Source organism: Haliaeetus leucocephalus, unplaced genomic scaffold (assembly GCF_000737465.1).
Source record: "Haliaeetus leucocephalus isolate CR32 unplaced genomic scaffold, Haliaeetus_leucocephalus-4.0 Scaffold206, whole genome shotgun sequence".
In the NCBI taxonomy this organism is placed as follows: domain Eukaryota; kingdom Metazoa; phylum Chordata; class Aves; order Accipitriformes; family Accipitridae; genus Haliaeetus; species Haliaeetus leucocephalus.
The window spans coordinates 7,062,635-7,082,318 of NW_010972642.1; the positions used below are offsets into that span (position 1 = coordinate 7,062,635).

Below are 19,684 nucleotides of genomic sequence, written 5' to 3' on the forward strand. Positions count from 1 at the left end.
GACAATACTTGAGTTTGATTTTTACAGGCACAAAATAATCCGATTGGAACTCATTGCTACAAAAGATTGCTGAAGTGGAGTGCTATCTCTCCTAATGGGTTGTATAGCCATAAAAATACTCTTTGCTGGTTTCATTAGAGGGGTGAAGATTCAGAACAATTTTCAGCTTTTGAGCTTGAAGCTAGGGAGATCCTGATAGTTGTGCGTGGGGAAGGAAGGTCTCTTCTGAGAAGGTGACTCCATAGTTACCTGTAGCTGATGCCTGGTCCCGATGTCTCTCCTAGGCTCTAGTTGAACGTGCGTGACAGTTCCTGCAGCATGGTAGCAACTGTGCACAACATGCTAGCAATTTGTCATGCCCCTGGCTGTAAGGTGTCTGCTATAAGCTTTGTGGGAAAGGAGTATGTCCATGTGGTGAACACAGAGGTACTTAACCAGTGACCACTATCCCCTGCTGCCAAAGAATGCTTTTCACCTCAGTCCCAAAGCATTTTGTTGCTGATCTAGTTATGCAAAAATTATGCAAGTTAGCCTGCTTTATTGCTCCAAATGAGGACCTAATGTTGTTTAACTGATGTGGAAACCAAATCACAAAGCTGTGAAGTAACATGGAAGAAGTGCAACAAACTGCTGGTATGCTAGAGGACAGGATGATCTTTGTGAGTCCTGAACTCTGCTCATTAGCATGTGTTGCCTTTCATTTTTAGCAAGTAATTTATATTAAAAATATGTTGGCAGTTGATAACTGGCTGTGGCTTTCTCGTCAGCAGTACCTGCAGAGAGGTGTAAGGCTTGTGGCAGTCTGGTGTCGCAAAGAAGCTGCAGTTCTCCATCTTTCTGTGCTGTGCCTTAAAATACCGTAGGAACATTGTGCTGTGAGTCACGGAATAGACCTACCATGTCAGAGTACATAAAGCTCTCAATGGGACCAAGACAAGCATATCTCAGCCAGCACTATTTTGCCTTACAAAGGAATCCAGTCCACCGAGATTCACATTCTTCCCTGAGGGCCTGGATACCGGCTCTTGCCAAAAAATCTCTGGCTCTGGATTCTTCATCTTAAGAAAGGTGCTTGCCTTCTAGGATCTCTCAGCGGGTGGAGGCCAGCCGGGCACAGCTTCAGGCAATTGGTGAGAGAGTCACACTTGCCCAAGCGAAGATTGAGAAGATAAAGGGCAGCAAGAAGGCTATTAAGGTAGTGACTTCAGTGAAGGCTGCATGGCCTCCCTTCTTCCTTCCACCTTCTCTCTTTACTCCTGATGTACTCTGGAGTGCTTGGCGGCTGCTGCCTGCTCACCTCTCCATGCTTTGCTGCTGAGTAGGGTTGTGATGAGAATCCCATTCCTGACTCAACCAACTGATGATTTTTAGACACATGAGCCACAGAGCGCCAGACCTTATGAGGCCTATATAGGTTGCTTCCTGAGAAAGAGAAAAGGCATGTGCTGAGCTAAGCCCAACACCCTTGCATTTCAGGCTCATAGACACTTTGGCTGTTTGAATGAAAGCTGCTGTTAGAGAGCCTTCCCTTCAGTGCATCTTAATCCCAAAGAGCCATGTAAAACTGGTGAAAATCCTTCTTTCCCCATTCCTGCTCCATTTTATACAGTATTTCCAACTCCCTTCCTGCCAGTGGAAGCCTTTTTGCCAATGATCTCCTAGTACTTATATAGACAGAGAAGCTCTGGCACTTCCAGTTTCAGAAGTGACAGCCCATGTGTGTTTGGCTCTGTGCAGATAGCCCTTAGGAGCCTGTTGACTCCGAGGCTGTCCATTCCCACTGGCAGCACAGATTGTGTGCTTACTCCACATGTTTCTGTATTGTAGGATTGCCTAGTTGGGATTTTTCAGTCCCTCCTTGTTTCTCCACAGGTATTTTCCAGTGCCAAGTATCCAGCCCCTGAACGGCTGCAGGAGTACAGTTCAATTTTTGCTGGTGCAGAAGACCCAGCTAAACAGAAGTGGCCAAGACACAAGATTCAGAGCAAACACCGAATGCTGGATGAGAAGGCTCTGCAGGTAAGGAGGAGGAGAACAGACCTTGAGATTAACAGCCTCCCAGCTTCTCTTTGCTTGTTTGTCTCTGATGAAGGAGACCAGGGCTTTAAGATACAGGTGGGAGCAGAACATCTTTTCAGCTTGGCCTGTTGGTAGGGGTCTGTGAGGTCAGGCTGGGAAGCTTTCTGAGCTGCCACTTTGAGAGGGCCATGTCAGTACAAGCCCTTGGCTGGGTGGTTGAGTGCTCTGGGTGGCTGTCAGCTGCCAACTCTCCGGAGCAGTTCCTTTTTCTGAAACACCACCGTTTCCTGCAGCAGTGCTGGTGGATGCTGCTGGCTGGGCTTAAGCCTTTGGCTGTGCATAGCGAGATCAGGGTCATAATTGTTTGAAAAATAGTTTCTGAACGCTCCAATATAAGCAATGGTGAGAAGGGAAAGGTAAAGGTGCTTGTGAATGTGTCAGGAGAAAAAGGAGTCATTAGAGTATTTTTCTGTCCCAGGGAAGCATTGCACATGGGTATTGTCCCTCCCTGGTTCCCAGCTAAGTTTTACATCTTAGCGGGGAAGATGATTTTGCTTCTTTACATCTTTTGTTTGTGCTTTGCTTCTCCTTTGCCTTGTGTTCAGCTATTGTAGGTTGCAAGCCCTTCAGAGGGGCTGAATCTCTCAGTACCCAGCACAGCTGGGGCTTCCAGGTGTGCCCATAGCACAGATGCCTGCAGCTGGTGGTGTTGAAGGAGGTCCTGAAGTATTGAGTTCCCTTTTAGCCTGTGGACTGAGTGGCTGAGAGGGGCTTCTTAAGGAGGTCTGAGAAGTGGTGGGTTTGGCAGGAAATGCTACCAAAGGATTTTCCAGCTATTTGGGTCAACACTCCTGGGTTGGAAGGAGGGGAGTAAGAGTTGCTGTGCCTGAAGTCTGAAAGTTGCTGTGTATGTACTGTGCAAGGAGTAGTAAATGTGCTCATCCTGGCAGGTTAGGGATCAGCCTGACAAGTTCCCTGCTCGTGAACCCTGAAGAGACTTCCTCATCCTTGTGTGCCTTGGCCCAAAAATAAAGCTACCACTGAATAATTCATCATGCTAAACTTTACTGAGTTTTAATGGAGTTGAGACCTCACACAGTGAAGGAAGCAGGGTTGCTGGCTGAATGGAGCTGGGAAACTCGAGCATGGTTTCTGCTTCCTTCAAGCCCTGGCAGCAGCGTGGGGCAGAGCTGCCAGCCTGCCGCAGGAGGCTGATTATGGTTGTGCTATTTGGCTGGTGACCCCATCCCATCAGAGCATGTGGGGCAAGCAGAGGTAGGCAGTGAGTAGGCAGGGGAGATTCTCTCCCACCCTGAAGGGCTGGTGCCAATGTACAGCCCCTTGCACAGGGAGGGGATTGAGAAGAGCTTCAGCTGGTAAAAAGCAGTGTCCCGCAAAGAGCAAACGGTGTGCCCATCGACTGGCCCACTGGCTCCAGTAAGTTCTGCATGCCCTTCCCCACAGCGCCTGCCATCTGCCTGTGATGCTACCTCTTCCCTGTCCCAGGCAGTCTCAGTACCATTGCCATGTTCTGCCCTTCGTGACCAAGGCTGCCATTTCCACAGGGACTTTGTTGCAGGCCCTGGGGGGTGTTTGTATTTGTTCCTCCCCTCCTGTGACCCATCTTTCAATCCTCCTTTGGGGTTGTTGATCTTTCTCTGGCTTTGCTGACCCTGCCCCATGCAGCAGTCTTGTTACTCTTGCCAAGCTCACACACACTAGCTCCTGCAGCTCTTCTGTGGGGCGCTGCTGTCCTGACAAGCGGCTGTCAGCCGATGAACGATGGAGGGGACTGTGCCAGGAGCAGCTGGTGTGTTGAGTGGGGCTTGGTGCGGCCGAGCTCTGACCATGTTCCAGGGGGACAGGCCCTTCTCGACCATAGCTGAGCACGGAGCCTGATGTGCCTTGCAGTAATGAAATGTGACAGAGGGAAGTCTAATGTTTGCATTTATGCCCTCCTCAATTATTCAGGGCTTTCAGCAGAGGCTCGCTGCCTGTTTTCAGTTCTAATGAGGGCCTCTTTGCTGGGAGCAGTTGCAGTGGCCTTTGCTAACTTCGCTCACGCACGCACGCACATGCCCCACCAAGAAAGCAAGCTCTGCTTGTGTCAGTTTGAGGGTAGGTGGTGGCAGCCTGTGCTCAGCATTTACGGTTTGTGCTCTGGGGGAAAAGCAGCTGAGCTGGAAACGTGTGTGGTTCTGCAGTTTATTTAAAAATGCTTTCCTCCTGGGAAATTCTCCTTTCCCCCTCCACACCCTAAGCAAGTGAAAACTCAGCTGTTGAGAGGGCACTGTTTAGATTGGTAAGGTAAGCACTGATGGATAGGAGTGCCAGAAACAAGGTCCTTGTGGTAAGCCTGGAAAGCCACTTGCTTTGCGCGTTGCTGTGGTGGCAGCTAGGCAGGGTTCAACAGTGAGTTGCCTGCAGCCCTGTGGGGCTTCTCAGGCGCTGGGCACTGCCTTTGCAGTGGGAGCTGTGTCTGGGTGCTGCAAATGCCTCTCAGGAGGTTGGAAATCAAGGTGGGAGACATGGTCTGCCTGGGGTTGGGAAGATGTCCAAGGAAAAGTTACAGTCCACTGCTGGAGTAACCTTGCTAGGCTTCAAAAATATCGGTAACTTGGCATGTCCTTGTGAATTCTGCCTCTCTTGGAAGTCCATCATGGTCATGGGGAGGGTAAACCAGGTTTTTGGCACTTGCTCATCTTCAAGTGCTTTTCGACCTGGCCTCAGCACTCCATTGGCATGGGCGGAATGGGGTTTCTGGTGTATCACACCAATTCCCTTCGTAATAGTGTGTGCTTAGTTCAACTTAAGAACCAGGGTGACTTTATATATTTTTAACTGTAGGCTCTTAGGAAGAAAAATGCCTGGAAATGCAGTGTCCTTGGGGTGTGATCCTGCCAGGTGCCAAACCCCAGGTTGGGGTGTTTGAATATTCAGGTGCCCCCCATGACTTCAGTATGTCAAGGTTGCTAAACTTTTGGCTTAAGGCCTTAATGTCTATATAAGAAAACTAATTTTTAAATGGCATGTTAACTTGTGGAATTCATAGTTGTAGGATATTATTGATGGTATGTAGCTGTTCTAAATTTCAAAACAGTTCTAGGTACTTGGATAAGACTAGCACTTCGGTAGCATTTAAATTAAAAGGATTATGTAGAGGCTCACGTTTCAGAGTAATACTCATGCTTAGTGCTTTTATAACTGCCTTAGATGTGACTTATAAGTAAATGTAGGTAATGGTTGGCTTCTCACTACGCCCTTAAAGTGACGCACAGTCTTCCAGTGCTAATTGAAATCTACAAAGAATTAAAAAAAAAAAAATGACTTGAGGGCTAAGTGTATATGAACAGTTCTAGCAAAAACGTCAGTACTTCCTCATGCTTAAAAAATTAAACATTGGGAAATGAATATTAATGATCAAAAGAACCTTTATTTTTGAATCTCTGCTTCTACAGTCTCTAAATAACAATTTATATATTTTTGCCTACTTGCTTCTGTAAAAATTCAAGATATTTATTTCAGTGTATTTTTCACAAGTTGGAACGTGTTATTTGGGGGGGGGACGACACCTAAATAAAAACCTTCTAGGTCTTTTCTCGTAGCATTTTTATAGATTCAGAGCATCACACAAACTCTTAGTGGATTAACTGAGCTGTGACTAAGCCATTTCCCAGGATTTCTGGCTACTGAATTCAAGACTGAAATTTCAATCAGCAGGAACTGCTTATGTCGCTGAGATGTGGTCTTAAAACTGAACCAACAGTGGTCTCCATTTCCCCCATACAAGTACAAGGAGGGAAGAAGGACTCAGAGAATGGGATAGGGCAGGGATGCTGGAAGTAGTGAGGCAGTAGGAAGCTGTGGACAGAATTTGAAGTGGTCATCTTCTGGTGGCATAAGAAAACCACAAGTGTGGCCACTTATTTAACCTGACAAATTTCGGGCTAGTGTTCTGGTTTCTTCTGGTATGAACACTTACCACCTCTTAACTGCCAGGCTGCTGCTTGTCCTAGTTTGTGAAAAAGAACAGGAGTTGTGAAGGGGCTGAGGAAAGGTGTGGGAAGGTGTCTGGGGTGGAGGTTTGTGCATCCTGGGCTGCCTCTGGATTCAGGAACTGATGCCTTTCCTCCCTTTACAGCAAAGTGTGCTGTGGGCACTGAGCTTCATCCCCCAGAGCACGTGGCAGCGGGCGCTGTCATGCTAGCTGAAACACTGGTCTGATCTGGGATGGCAATTCCTGCGCTCTATAAAAGTCAAGCAGTTCAGATGTAATAAGTCCTTTTCTAAAGGGAGCTCTATATATTATGCATGAAGTTTTAGAACCGAGAGAGAGGAGATTTCAGTTCATTAGAGTTGAAAACTCCTGCAAATCCCTCAGGCTTTGCAAAACCATCTGGCACACGTTCCACCCTGCGCACTCCTTCTGCCTGATCTCTTGCCTAGTGTGCAGGCACTCTGTTTTTCCTAACTACTTTTTCCTTCGCCTTCCCTGTGTACCCCACTGGTGGGATTGCATCTCTTAAAACATCAACTGAAGGCAGCAGAGGCGAGGTAATAGAGATGTTTGGGGGACTCTTCCTGCATGAAAATGTCTAGTAGTTGGAGACACTGTAACAAATGCCTTTTAGACTGTGGTGCTTGATCCCTGCCTCTGGGTATAGAGCCTGAGTGGTTGTTTTATTTTGGTGGATCCTTGCCACAGCAACACCTGTTCAAAACGACACATCCATGGCACCAAAACCACATGCCATGAGTCTGAACTGCTGAGATTTGTCATGAGCGTGGGGCTGCAATGTTGTCCGTGTACTTCCTTGCTCAAAGGGAAGTGGAGAGGGAGCAGTAGGGTTCCCAGCCCATGCAGTGGATCCAGCAGTGTGTGTTGTGGTGGCTGGGGAGAGCTGTCTCAGCAGCTGTGGCTTTAGTGTCTTACCACCTGTTATCTGTCTTGCAGGAGAAGCTCAAGTACTTCCCTGTGTGCGTGAGGACTAAAATTCACCAGCAGGATGATGCAGAAGAAGGCCTTGGCAGCCTCCCCAGGAACATCAGCTCCCTCAGCTCCCTGCTGCTCTTCAACACCACCGAGAACCTGTGAGAGCTGGAGCAGTGCTGTGCTGCTCATCTGCTGCTGCTTGTCCTCAGAGGAGCTATCCCTGCCCCAGGGCAGCAGTAACTGCTTGCTTTCCTGGGGGTCTTACACACCAGGCTCCTGGTAGGATAGGGCTTGGTACCTCTCTGCTGACTTCTAGCTAGCAACCCTTTCTTCCCCTTGGGTGGAAGGAGTTGTTTTGTCTGCACCTGATCGTCCACTCACCTGCTTTCAACCCATCTTTGCACTTCCCTTCCCCAACTTAGTTTTTCCTGTCATACCCCTGTAATAATTTCTCTCTGGTCTTGAGAGCTGCTGTCACTCCTGCCCTTCTCTGCCCCATGTTCCTGCCTAGGTTCTGCTTCTTCTCCTGATGGTTCCTCACAGCAACACTTTACTACTGTTGCTGCTTTAATGTCTCCACTGCCTCTCACTGCAGTTCCCTTTCCAGCTGGGCTTTGCCTCATGCCTCTTCCTTCTTCCCATACTGAAGAGCTTCTTTAAGCCCTTCTTGAGCTTTCAGCTGTTGGATCTCTTCTTTCTTCCCCTGAGCCACGGTTATTTTCCCTCTTTATCTTTCCTCCTGCCCCTTGAGTGACAAGTCACCAGGAGAGACTTGTATCCTGCTGCAGGTTGTAGGATGGTCTCAGGCCAGGTGGTGGGAGGGAACGAGCTTGGTAATGATGGCAGTGCAGTGGGGCTTTGCTTTAGGATGAATGTGGAGGCTGCACTGGAAGGGTGGGGAGCTTATTGCCTCCTGGTTGTGGAGGGGAAAGACAGGAAAATAGGGCTAGAAGAAGGAAACTGAAAGGCCCAACATGTTCCACCTGTGTGAATGAGTTGGGAGGTCTCCACCTCCAACGCCTTCTTGGGTGTGCTGTTTCTTCTGACCTTGGCTCTCAAGATGGCATCACTGAAATACCTGTCCTCTACCCTTAGGTACAAGAAATATGTTTTCCTGGATCCTTTGGCTGGAGCAGTGACCAAGACCCATGTGGCTCTGGAAACAGAGACAGAAGAAAAGCTCTTTGATGCTCCTCTCTCCATCACTGAAAGAGGACAGCTGGACCGACAGGTGAGATACAGCTGTGGGATGCAGCTGCTTCCCCTTCAGGGGATTGTGCTCAGCATTCTGAGAGGAGAGGGATTCTGTATAGAGTAGAGGGCAGAGCCCTCATGGGGCTGCAGGGTGTCTCACTTATCAGAAGGACCTTGCCTATTTTTGAGCTTGAAGTCCTGGTTTGGCCTTGATGGATGACACAAAACCCTCAAACTTGGCAGGTGTTTCTCTCTGCTCAAGCCATTGCTGGGTGGTGTGAGAAGAGCAATGTAATATCGATTCACCTTACTGCTAGGCCTCAGGGCTCTAGAGGGTTTTGGAGGTTCCATCACTTGACAATCCCCCTTGTGCTAACTCCTGAGCCTTGTGAGGAATGTGAAGGTGAGGTGCCATGGCTGGAAGGTACATGGGAGGAGGCCTGTGCCCCGTCATTCCTGCTGGGAAGGGGTGTCTGCTGGTGCAAACAGAAGGACCAGCCAGCATGAGGAAAGGGTTTGTGCTTTATGTGGGTGTGGGGCAGGCAGTGCACCAACCCAGCTGCCCCAACATGTAACTCACCTTATCCCCAGCACCTCATAGTGGCCATACCTGGAGCTTTGCTGGCATGTGGTTGAATGTGTGTTTTGGGGCTGGAGAAAGAAGCCTGGGAGCCATTTGCTCATCATGTTGTACCAGAGGAGATAGCAGCGTGTGTAGCAAACAAAGCCCTTTATTCACAGTGCACCTGTGGTACTGTTTTGCCTGTGTGTTAAGTACAAAACCAAACCTCTAACTATTTGTGCTCTCCCGCATTTTAAATCTCAGAAGTGGTTCAGGCACCATTCTCTTCTGGAGGAGAAGGGACTGCCCTATGTAGGCTGCAAAAGGCTACCCTCAGGGGAGGGTAGTGTCCACTTGCAAGAAACTAGGAAGAGTCCTGCACCTCTTCCTCCTCCTGCAGCCTGCCTTTTCCAAGCCTTGACTGCAGGGGTTAGCCTCCAAGCATGGGGAGCTGCTACAGGACAAGAGCACAGATTTGCAGGGGTAGCTGATGGGCGGCCACTGTACTGAGGCACACAAGTCCAGCTCTGACTGTCACCCAGGATGTTCCCTACAGTTCCCCTGCTTGCTGCAAGGGAAAGCAAGTGCGTAGTCACTGCCTTATCTTTTTGTTTTGGGTTTCCTTTAGGTAGCTGAAAATTACTTCTATGTGCCAGATCTGGGCCAGGTCCCTGAGATTGATGTGCCGTCCTACCTGCCAGACCTGCCTGGCATTGCTGCAGATCTCATGTACAGCGCTGATCTGGGCCCCGGCATCGCACCATCTGCCCCTAGCAGTGCTATTCCAGAGCTGCCCACTTTCAACACTGAATCGGCGGAGCCTTTGCAACCAGGTATTTCCAATCCCTGCTCCCAGGACCCTGTGAAGGAGGAAGGTAGGGATTGCTAGAAGGTGGAGACAAGGCAGAAAGTCACTTGGTGGAGACTTCAAGATGGATGTTGGAGATACCTCTGGCTTGCACCTGGGCCTGAGTCAAAGCTGCACCCTGCTCAAGCACTGGCCAGACTCCAGGCCCCTCACATCCCCACCCCTCCATGGCTGGGGAGGAGGGAGTGCAGTATGCAAGGACTGGACTCCCGGCAGCCTGGTGGGATGCCCCTGGGCAAGCTGGGCGGGCCTAGTGGCATGTAGCTGGGGAGGGCAGAGTAGGGGAATCTCAAACTCTGCCTTGGCCCTGCCTGCTGTTAAGAGATGCTGCGCAGGGTGGGAGTGCTCTGCTGCACGGTGCCTGCTAAGGACTTTGATCTGTTGCTGCTGAGCCATGCGAAGCTCTGAGCTGAAGCTCTCAGTGTGCTGTCCTCTGTGACACTTCAGATGCAACTTCTTTCATCTTTCAGACCTTCAAGATGCTGAGCTATTGCCGCCTCCTCCACCACCACCTCCACCACCGCCTCCTGTTATGCCAACTACTGTGCCTCCTCCACCACCCCTGCCCCAGCCCACAGCTCCCTCTGAGCCAGCCCGGACAGCGAGCGGGGAGAGCAGCAATGCAGTGCCTGCAGGTAAGGGCTGGGCATCTCCACAGCTTCACCAGCAGAATCTGACTCCTTGGCTTCAGCCCATGTCCTTGGTTGGTTCCCTGTGGCTTCCCAGCCTTCCGGCAGAGGAGGGAAGCTGCAGTGGGAGGGGAAGCTGCTCTTGCCTGCCTGGGAGCTGCAAGCCTTCAGTTCCCCCTTGGCAGGGCTTCTGCTGGCTGGGCTGAGCGTAAGCCTGTCACTGAGAGGTGGCTGGGCCTGGCTCACAGCCCTGAGCAGAAGCTGGAGGGGTATCAGAGCAGCCCTTTCCATGGGAACTTGGCTGGGCCTGTAGCTGGTGCACTGACCTGTGGCTGCTGCCTGTCCTTCCTGTCCCTGCAGCTTCAGTCCAGGGAGCCCCGAAGGAGGTGGTGAACCCCTCTACTGGGCGTGCTAGTCTCCTGGAGTCCATCCGCCAGGCCGGTGGCATTGGGAAGGCCAACCTCCGCAGTGTCAAGGAGAGGAAGCTGGAGAAGAAGAAGCAGAAGGAACAAGAACAAGGTGCTGAGGCTCTTCAGCAGAACTGATCTTCCTTGTTCCCTGCTCCAGGCTGGGGGTGGTGTAGTTCTGGGAGAGACGGGCAAGCCAGGAGCACAGTGAATATACAGAGTGGAAAGGTGGTGTCTCTCCTCACAGGCTGGTGTAGGTCTCGGGTTTTTCCCATTCAGCCAAAGCTCTGTGAACTTGCTAAACCCCATCTGCCAGAAGGGTATTCGTGTTCTTGATGGAGACTAGCTCTGTCTTGTGAAACTTCTATGCGTGCCCTGTGTGCTGCATGGGGGCAGACACACAAAGGAAAGCCTGGGGCCAAGAGGGGCAGGGCCGAGCTGGTTTGAGCACGTTGGTTTAGGTAGCTGGGAGAGTTCTGATGGAGCTGGTATGGCAGAACGAGACTGCAAATACCCAGCCCCTTTTACCCCTCAAGAAATTCCACTCTTGGATTTCCCCAGAAGATGATGTTACCCTGCGGTGCCTGGTGTTTTCCTGACCTGAAACTGGACTATAGTGGGAAAGATTAGGGGTGTGATACAAGATCAGAGGTTTGTTTGGGGTTTTTTTCTTTAATCTGAAGGCAGTATTGCAGGAGAATGCTTTTGCCATAGTGCTAGGTTCAGACTGACACTTATTCTTGTCTGACACTTCTTGTCTGACTTGTTTTGCTCTGTTTCAGTGAGAGCTACAGGACAAGGTGGAGATTTGATGTCAGATCTCTTCAACAAACTGGTGCTGAGGCGCAAAGGTACTGTCCTGCAGGGTGGCCTGCTCCTTCCCCCTAGGAAAGAGGGAGAGCACTTTCTGGCACCTCACTTGTGTCCACCACAGCCCTAGAAACAGGAACAGAGACACTTTCCCTGGCAAGTGTGCCACAATGCGGGTGGGAGTGTCTTTACAAAGGGTGAGCAGAGGAATGTCCACCTCAAGTCCAGCTGGAGGCACTGGAGGAGGTTGTGCGTCTAAGGCAGAGGATGGACTCTGAAAGCTACCTCTGAGGAAGGGGCAGCAGTGTCTCTTTTAATTTAGTGCTGGGGCAGCTGGGCCCTCACCCATGGGGGGCACCTAAGTTGCCCCAAGGCCGTGGCAGGTATCTGGGGCATTTAGGGCCAGTGTCACCCCTCAGTGCCTGGCCACAGGGTGGAGGAGGACATGGACTTGCTCAGGTGGAGCTTTAGTTAAATGAGCCCTTGGCACAGGGCTGTGGTGATATTTAAGCATGTTGGCTGTTCTGCTTGCCTGGGTCGCCTGGGTCACCTGGGTGCTGGGAGCAGTGGTACGAGGCATGGTTTTTCCCCTTCCCGAGCCTCTGTGTTCTCTAGTGCCCAGATGTCGCTCACTGGCGATTTTCCTTCCCTCACAGGTATTTCAGGGAAGGGGCCTGGAGCCTCTGGAAATCCTGATGCTCCTGGAAATCCTGCTGGTGCCTTTGCTCGTATGTCGGACTCAATACCACCCCTCCCACCCCCACAGCAGCCCATAGGTGAGGAGGATGAGGATGACTGGGAGTCATAGATGGGGTCAGCTGAGCATCTGTGTGAATCCCAGGACTCTTGAACTAAGCACCTTTGGGAGACCCCAGCCTGCGGCAGTACCTCCTGGAGGGTGGGCACTGGCATAGTGGGGGGGGACCCTGCCATTTCTTTTAGAAGAGGAGCAGGAGCAACATGAGCTAACCACTGCTGAGGTTATAGTTATCAATGAAGGGTTTTCTTCTGCTGTCTGCTATTCACCTCAAATACTACATTCCATCTCAGACGCTGCTGTGGCTCATGCTGGTGCAATAAATCCTGCCTGAGCTGGTGGGCAGTCAAGCAGCCTGTGCTCAGAGGATCAGAACTAGCTTTGCTCCTGATTTAAAGGGCTCTCAGTCTTTCCTAATGTGACTGGTGATGACTACAAAAGCATCTCTTGCAGGCAAACAGCCCTTGCCTCATTTGTCTCCTTGCTGCTTGCTTGCTGAAGCTCCCGTTTGCTTGGTTGTTGCTAGAAGAGAGAATGAGTGTGCGTGTCCCTTCACAGGAGTCTAATTCCTGCTGCCTCTGTACGTGATGGTTTCTTCCTCTATCTATCTATCTGGCTTATGGAGATTCGTTGCCTGTTGCAGTCTGAAAACTTTCAATAAAGTTGAAGGAAGCAGGTCCTTGCAGCCTTCACTTTGGTAAAAGCAGGAAGTGTGCTCAATTAAGCATCTGTTAAGGGGGAGCCCAGCTGTCCACTCCCATCTCAGGCAGGGGCTAGGCCTTGTTACAAGCAGGTGCCCCCCCCCCCTGCTGCTGCTTTCACTGGGGTTAAGGCAGAGCTTGTGCCAGACGGTAGGGTTTGTACCCACTGAAGGGGCAGGAGACCCACAATGGAAGTTTCTCAGAAGCAGCTGTTTCTTTCCCTGTGGGTCTAATTAACATATAGGGAGTATCTAATAAGTGCTTTCTTCATTGTGAAGAGCCTTGAGAGGTAGCATCCAGCTGCTGAAACTGGCAAGGAGGCAAAAGAAGCTCTTGGGAAGAGACTTGCTCAGGATGACAGAAAGAGCTGAGGACAGCTGTGGGATTACATAGCTGTCCCTGTTGTTATCACTGCCCTCCAGCACTGACCCTTGACATAGGAAAGAAGCCCAGGAAAGTTACACTAAAAAAAAAAGTAAAAAGAAGGTTTTACCATTTTCCACAGAAAGTTACTCTGAATTCAGAAACATAGGCAGTAAAAAGGGCAGAGCAATCCTGTGCTTAAGCATGAGCAAAGAAGTGCTGCAGTATATTATGGCCATATCTTTATTCCTGTTGAAAGAATTAACTGCTGCTTTAATCTGTTGACTGCTTGAAGCAAGGTAGAAAGAAGGGGATAAGAAATGTTACCTATAGCTGCCCCATGTCTTACCAGTCTGACTGTGTAATTACAACATAACACAAACTAATGGCCTGATAGTTCACAATTCTTGTGAAAAGCTCTGTATTTTCACTGGTCATCAAGCCCCCTACACTTGGTTGTTGATGGGAAAAGGCAGATATATGTGTTCAGTCAAAATAATTACACTCCCCATACTAAGTGTTTGGGTTGAAAATATTTAATCAATTTAAATAAAACCTTAACAGCTGTAAACAAATAGGAACCTGCCTCAGACCTACAACCAGTTTCCCTCCTGGTTATGGTGCTGAAGGCTGCCTTACCATCATAGCGCTCAGATACTGAACAGCAAACATCCACAAAGGAGGCAGAAGGTGGAGATTCACAAACTCCCTGGTACAGTAAAGCAGGAACTTGTGTTGCTTTGGGTGTTCTTCAGAGGTGTAGCTCACAGAGTTGATCTACAGCCTGTTCTCTGGTCCACATCACAAAGCATCCGATTTCCCTCGATGGAACTAGGAACACACAAAACCAGACAGTTTGTCCCTGGCCTTACTCTAAAGTGAAAGTTGTTTGAGAAAAGTACAGACGAGTACAGTGGGAAACAGTTTTGGTAGCAGTACATAAGATACAAGTTCTGACCTTTCTTAACTCTGCAAAAGCTGATCCAAAGGCAGGTTTCACCTGGGTTCTCTCCCTGATCCACTGTGGCAGTTTGTTAAAGATGGCAGGGCGTGCGTACCTGTGGTCCAGGAGCAGGATGCTTGCAAAGTCCTTCTGATGGCGAATGGCTCTGCCTGTACAGAGTGTACAACCACATTAAAATGGCCCACTCAGGTGTTTGTTCTCGGGCAAGGAAGCTCAAGTTCCCGTCATCTGTACTTAGACTGATTGGTAATGCATCCTTTTTCCCACCCTCCTACTTCAGTGCAGTCACATTTCGTATCCCCCAGCCTGTCCAAGGAAGGATGAATTACCTATTGACTGGTTTACTGCCTTCATGCACAGGTTTTCAATCAGCACTCTGCTAGGTGCCTGGCCAGCAGCTCTGGGCTGGAAAGGAAAGATAGGTAAGACTGAACATGAGGCAGATGTGAATCAAAGTAGGGAATCTTAATGACAAAGTAAGTGAAGCAAATGCTTTTACCCCTGCAGAGTGAGTGGGTGGCCAAGCAAACCCCAAGCTGAGAGTAGGGAGGGACAGAAGAAAGGCTGCAGTCAGAAAACTCTGTTGAGCATTCACAAAGAGCCAGCCCAAGGCCGCTGAAGGCAGCAAACTTGTACCCATCTGCCCAGTTCCCCTTGGAACTCAGAGTTCCCAGCGAGCCCCAATGGTGTTTCCCTCCACTAAGCTGCTTCCCTGTATTTAGGGCCACCTGTACACATGCAGTGTGGAGAGGGCTGTGCTCTTGATACTACGCAGGCTGGGAAATGAGGGCAAGCTCAAAGAAAAAAAAAAAAAAAAAAAATCTTCGAAGGCAGCCCTGGGACTCACATACTGGTAGGAAAGTTAACACTAAGAAGCAGAAGTGAAACAAGCAGAGGCGTGTCTCTGTTACCATTGTTTTGTCGAGCCAAGTCATTTTTTCCTGGAGCTCTGGAGATTTAATGTTGGGGTAAGGCATTCCCACCATAATCACACACCTGCAAGGGATAAGGGAGGACTGCATTATTCTTAATGTCTCATCCTAGAGCACTTTGCCAATAGACTGATAAATTAGAGGTCAGTGCACCCCTGAAAGACAGCCAGCCCTGAAAACCAAAGGCGGCAATAAAGCACAGCAGTCTGACAAGCGCATTCTGAAAGGAAAGCCGCAGAGGGATTCAGGGTGCCAGAACAAGGTATTATCTAGCACAGCAAACCTAACTGCATTACTCACATGAAAAGTAGTCCAGACAAGTGGCTTTTATACCACCCAGCAGACTTGGTCCTGTTGGTTTAAGCATCAGCCCAAGCCATGTGCTCCCCAGGATTTTCTATCTATGCAAATACTGACATGTCCATCCCACTTGGAGTCACCACACTGCAAGCCCAGTGCTCACCTTCCAAGGAACAGCCACCTTACCTTCCCAGGTCATCGGAGAAGTTGATCCCTTCACTCATTTTGCCTCCAACTACAGAAAGCAGCAGGGCCCCTGTCATCTGTCCTCCTGCCTGGCTGCAGCGCTGCAGAAGAGGGACCAGCAACTTAAACTAGAGTAGGGAAGATCTCTGTGCTTCAGAAACACTCCCACACCTGGGCTAGAGCCCTCTTTCCTTGTTAAAAGCTGCAATGCCACCTTTAGCAGCACTCCCATACGCAGTTGGGATGCCACACTCTCACCAGTCTGCCAGCTCAGCTTACCTTTATGCACTTGGCATATTCCACCAGCACCTGCTCGACCTGGTTGGCTTTCTTAGGCTCCTGAAAGATCTGTCATAGGCACAGTGCATCAGTTGCAGCAACAGGAAGCAGTTTAAAGAAAGCAAATCATTTTACTCCCATGCCATTAAACAGCACATGGAACTAAGATCAGGAAAGGGCAAATTGCAAATTCCCTCCACTCTGGAAATGTGCTGCATGCTCACTACAGCACTTTCAACTGGGCTCTGAAGGGAGCAGCAGCTGCTCCTGCCCCTCCAACATTCCCTTTCAGCTTTGGCATACTTGTCTAATTCTGCAAGAAGTTACAAGTAATCCAAGAGCTTAAAGGCAGGAAAGCAACGTGCACCTCTTGCACCTATGAATAAATGTCCAGCGGAATGAGGAGACCCTCCAGCTGCAAGATCCTGGAGGACAGTGGCAGGACCAATCAATTCAAATCACCAGTTAATTCCAAGTAATAGCTCCCCTTGTCCAGTGAATAAATTAGTTTTCTATGCAAAGCATACATAAAGTAATATTTCTTTATGTTATTCTAGCATGCCTAATTAGTTACTGAAAGCGCCTGCAGTTAATTAAGCTGCATTTTGATAGATGCTGCACCTTGGCCTAAATCACAAGTTGTTTTCCTAGTAAACAAGAGGTACATCTGTCTTTCCTGTGACAGTAGAGAACCTAAAGGATGTATTTTCTCTCGGTTAGCAAGAAGCACTATCAAATTTTACCAGCCAGAATCAGTCTTCCAGTAGAAAAATAACCGGCAATTAATTACAAATATAAGTCAAAACTGTTTAGCTTATTAAACAGTAGCTATTTAATCCTCTGACTGCAGTTAATTTTCCCTGTGTAATTTATACATAATTTCAGTGTGATCTCACCACAGCCACCTCAGGAAAGACTTTAACCTTCCTCTGCTATGATACGATCTTGTGTGTGGGCAGCTGAAAGTCACACTTGCTGCACTTCTACCAAATTGCTTTGCTAATGCATATCCAATTTGCTGGAGACTGCAAAGGCCAAACAAGAACAAATCAGAGTTGAAAGGTAGAGCAAGCTGTGTGCTTGTGGCACAAAGCCTTGGAGGCACCAGGCAGACTGTTGGGACCCTGACAGAACACACCTGAAAGGCACTATGAGTGATAACTGTACAAACACATGGAGAAGCTGAAGCATAATGCTTCCACCACAAAAACCTACAGGCAGATCTACGTGCCAGAATGCCTGCACCAAGGGCTGTGAAATATCTGGGACTGTGCTCTCCTAATCCATGTGGTAAGTTATTTAGCTTTTGATAAATGGAAGTCACAGCCAGGGTATACGTAATGCTTTTTTTTTTTCCCCTGGCACATGATCCAAGATCTCTGCCCCACACCCTGAGACAGTCAGACTGCCTGACCATCAATACTCAACCTTCAAATACTTGAGAGTCATTGCAAAAATTTTACATTTGCAGTGATGTCCCTATTTAATGTTTCTCACCACTTCTTCAACAGGAGTCACCACTGCTAGTCTTTAAATTCTCATCTCGGCACTTCTACCAGAAAAAAAACCCCCACCATTTGTCCTATGAACTGCAGTCTGGTCCCACTCTGCCTAGCCCTTAGTTGTGTTGGTCTGTGTTCAAGGGAGACATAGCTGAGCCTGGAAAAAACAAATTCCCTGTAAGAGAACCTGAATAGCCCCCCAGCCACATGGGAACAAGCTTGCTGGCTGTGGAAAGCAAAGATTGTCTCCCCCATGGCCACTACACAGACTGTGCACTTAAAGAATCTATAGCTGCATTTAATCTAATTTAGACCCCAGCTCAGTGATCAGCCGCCCGGGAAGTATCATTTATTCATTACTGGAGGGACTGGCTAGATAAACATCCGCTCTGCTCTGCTGTGCAGAATATGAGAAAAACTCAGCGAGAGAGGCCTGTAATGCATAGATAATTGTTTGATTTTTGAAACCTCCATTTAAAGTACCAACTGCCCCTGGCTGCACAATTACCTTCTTCTTAGTTGCCAGGCGGGTGAGCAGCCCCGTCTTCTCCCAGTGTGCATACACCTGCTTCTCATATTCATAGGAGGGGAAGAAGCACACCACACCCCCTGGGACTACGTTGCACAGGTTGCAAAGGATTCGACCTGTCTCATCCATCTGCAAGAGAGACAAGAGCATATTGCAGCTGACAGGAGCTCCAGCTAACACCACTCCAATTCTGTGCTCAATCCCAGAATCACACTTTCCCTATGACATGCCTTAGGGGAGGAAAAACGTGGGAAACATGCCAGGTCTAAGAGAGCTCTCTAGGGGAGCTGGGCATCACCAAAAAGCTCTTCACAGCTTGGCCTCTCCTCCTAATCCAGGGTTTCTGTTACCGCTGTGGAGCAGTGGTCATTCAGGAAAGGAGGGTTTATGTCCGTGGTCCCAGTGGATGGGACCTGTCACACTAGAACAGGTGTGGAGAGCTAGCTAGCACATCTGGTGGAAATTCAGCAGGGGCAGAGCGGATCTGGTGTCTGGCCTTGAGTGCTTACTGGTCCACCAAAGAAAGAAGGAAAAAGGGCAGAAACATCTGCTGCCGCCCCTATGGCTTGGGCTGCACTCTGCAGGTCTGCCACATTCCACTGTCACTGAGCCCTTCAAACTGTGAAGCAGAGTCAGAAATCTCCTTCTGATGCCCAGCACACAAACGCAGGATCTCAGTACAGCCAAACAGGAGTTGCTAGCATTCCTCGTCTCTGAGCAGGTAGCTCAAAACCCCTTTTGCTGCTACTCTTTCCCTATTACTTGGCAATACACTTGCTTCAAATCCTATGGATTTCCTTTGTCATGGCTTTTGCTTAGCCTACCTTTCAAACAGAGAGCACACTGTCCTACGAAACACAAGCATGTGAGGCAAAAAAGAGATACCAAGGAAGGGAAAAAAGGAAAGACTGACCATCTGAGGCAGGTCTCTCTTCTGGTAGGTAAACTCCAGCTGCTGGTTGGAAGGACCACTGCAGAGGATTATGGGTAAAATGTTTTCTGGAGGAATCACATGTCCTAGAAACAAAGACAAAGTAGTGAGAGTCAACATCACTGCTGTTGGCACAAACCCCACTAGCTCTTCAGCTTTACCTGTGTGCAGCGACAGAGGCACACGTTTGCCTGGCTACGGCAAAAAGCCCAAGTCACTCGGCTGCTCTGACTTCCATTCCCTGAGCCCCTGGGAAGAAGGCATGGCACGCTGCCTGCTGATACCGGCCAAGACCGCTGAGGAAGCTCAGAGTGGAAGGGAACTAGCATGGCACCCCTTTGCTGCCATGACTTCTGGGAAAGATGCCGTGTTGCTTAGAGCGCTGACAAAACAGCACCAAAGTGCAACGCTCGGGTCTCGCAGAGACCGATTATGACCCCTCCCTGCCACCCCGGCACACTCACCACAGGAGAACTCCACCACACGCGCAGGGTCCACACCAGCGCAGGACAGCAACTGCTCTCGGAAATCAGCCACCTACGGACCAGAAGCCGAAGAGGGGTAAAGTACCAGCGTCCCAAAAGACACTGCATCAGCCACGCTGCTGCTGCTCCTTGAGCACCAGCGGCGAGGCAGGGAGAGCGGGTCAGCTCCCTCCGGTGGGCTGCTGGCCCAGGGCAGACGGGCTCCCTCCGTGATGAGAAAATCAAGGGCGTGCGAGCGCTGAGCGCGCAAGCCCGGGCTGGGAGGCGAGCTGGAGCCCGGGGCGCCGAAGGAGGAAGGGCCGGCGTAAACCCCTCAAGGTCTGACACGGCCCG

General features: G+C 49.6%; 2 protein-coding genes across 5 annotated transcripts in view; one reads left to right on the forward strand and one right to left on the reverse strand.

The window, feature by feature from the left end:
- The window catches only part of WASH1 (WAS protein family homolog 1), a 45,384-nt gene extending 33,056 nt beyond the window's left edge, over positions 1–12,328 (forward strand). For all 4 annotated transcript variants that reach the window (XM_010566214.1, XM_010566216.1, XM_010566213.1 and 1 more), the window contains exons 3-11: positions 1,084–1,195; positions 1,873–2,019; positions 6,974–7,110; positions 8,048–8,183; positions 9,337–9,541; positions 10,047–10,211; positions 10,566–10,724; positions 11,395–11,463; positions 12,079–12,328. In XM_010566214.1, the coding sequence (XP_010564516.1) occupies positions 1,084–1,195; positions 1,873–2,019; positions 6,974–7,110; positions 8,048–8,183; positions 9,337–9,541; positions 10,047–10,211; positions 10,566–10,724; positions 11,395–11,463; positions 12,079–12,230 (1,282 nt within the window). In that variant the 3' untranslated portion in view covers positions 12,231–12,328. The remainder of the gene's footprint in view (positions 1–1,083; positions 1,196–1,872; positions 2,020–6,973; positions 7,111–8,047; positions 8,184–9,336; positions 9,542–10,046; positions 10,212–10,565; positions 10,725–11,394; positions 11,464–12,078) is intronic.
- A 1,501-nt stretch (positions 12,329–13,829) lies between these two features.
- Positions 13,830–19,684, reverse strand: part of DDX11 (DEAD/H (Asp-Glu-Ala-Asp/His) box helicase 11) — an 18,494-nt gene continuing 12,639 nt past the window's right edge. The window contains exons 18-26 of the mRNA XM_010566343.1: positions 19,331–19,403; positions 18,849–18,952; positions 17,915–18,064; positions 15,905–15,973; positions 15,626–15,726; positions 15,119–15,203; positions 14,537–14,612; positions 14,202–14,356; positions 13,830–14,074 (exon numbers count right to left, since the gene is read on the reverse strand). Of these exons, the coding sequence (XP_010564645.1) occupies positions 14,045–14,074; positions 14,202–14,356; positions 14,537–14,612; positions 15,119–15,203; positions 15,626–15,726; positions 15,905–15,973; positions 17,915–18,064; positions 18,849–18,952; positions 19,331–19,403 (843 nt within the window). The 3' untranslated portion in view covers positions 13,830–14,044. The remainder of the gene's footprint in view (positions 14,075–14,201; positions 14,357–14,536; positions 14,613–15,118; positions 15,204–15,625; positions 15,727–15,904; positions 15,974–17,914; positions 18,065–18,848; positions 18,953–19,330; positions 19,404–19,684) is intronic.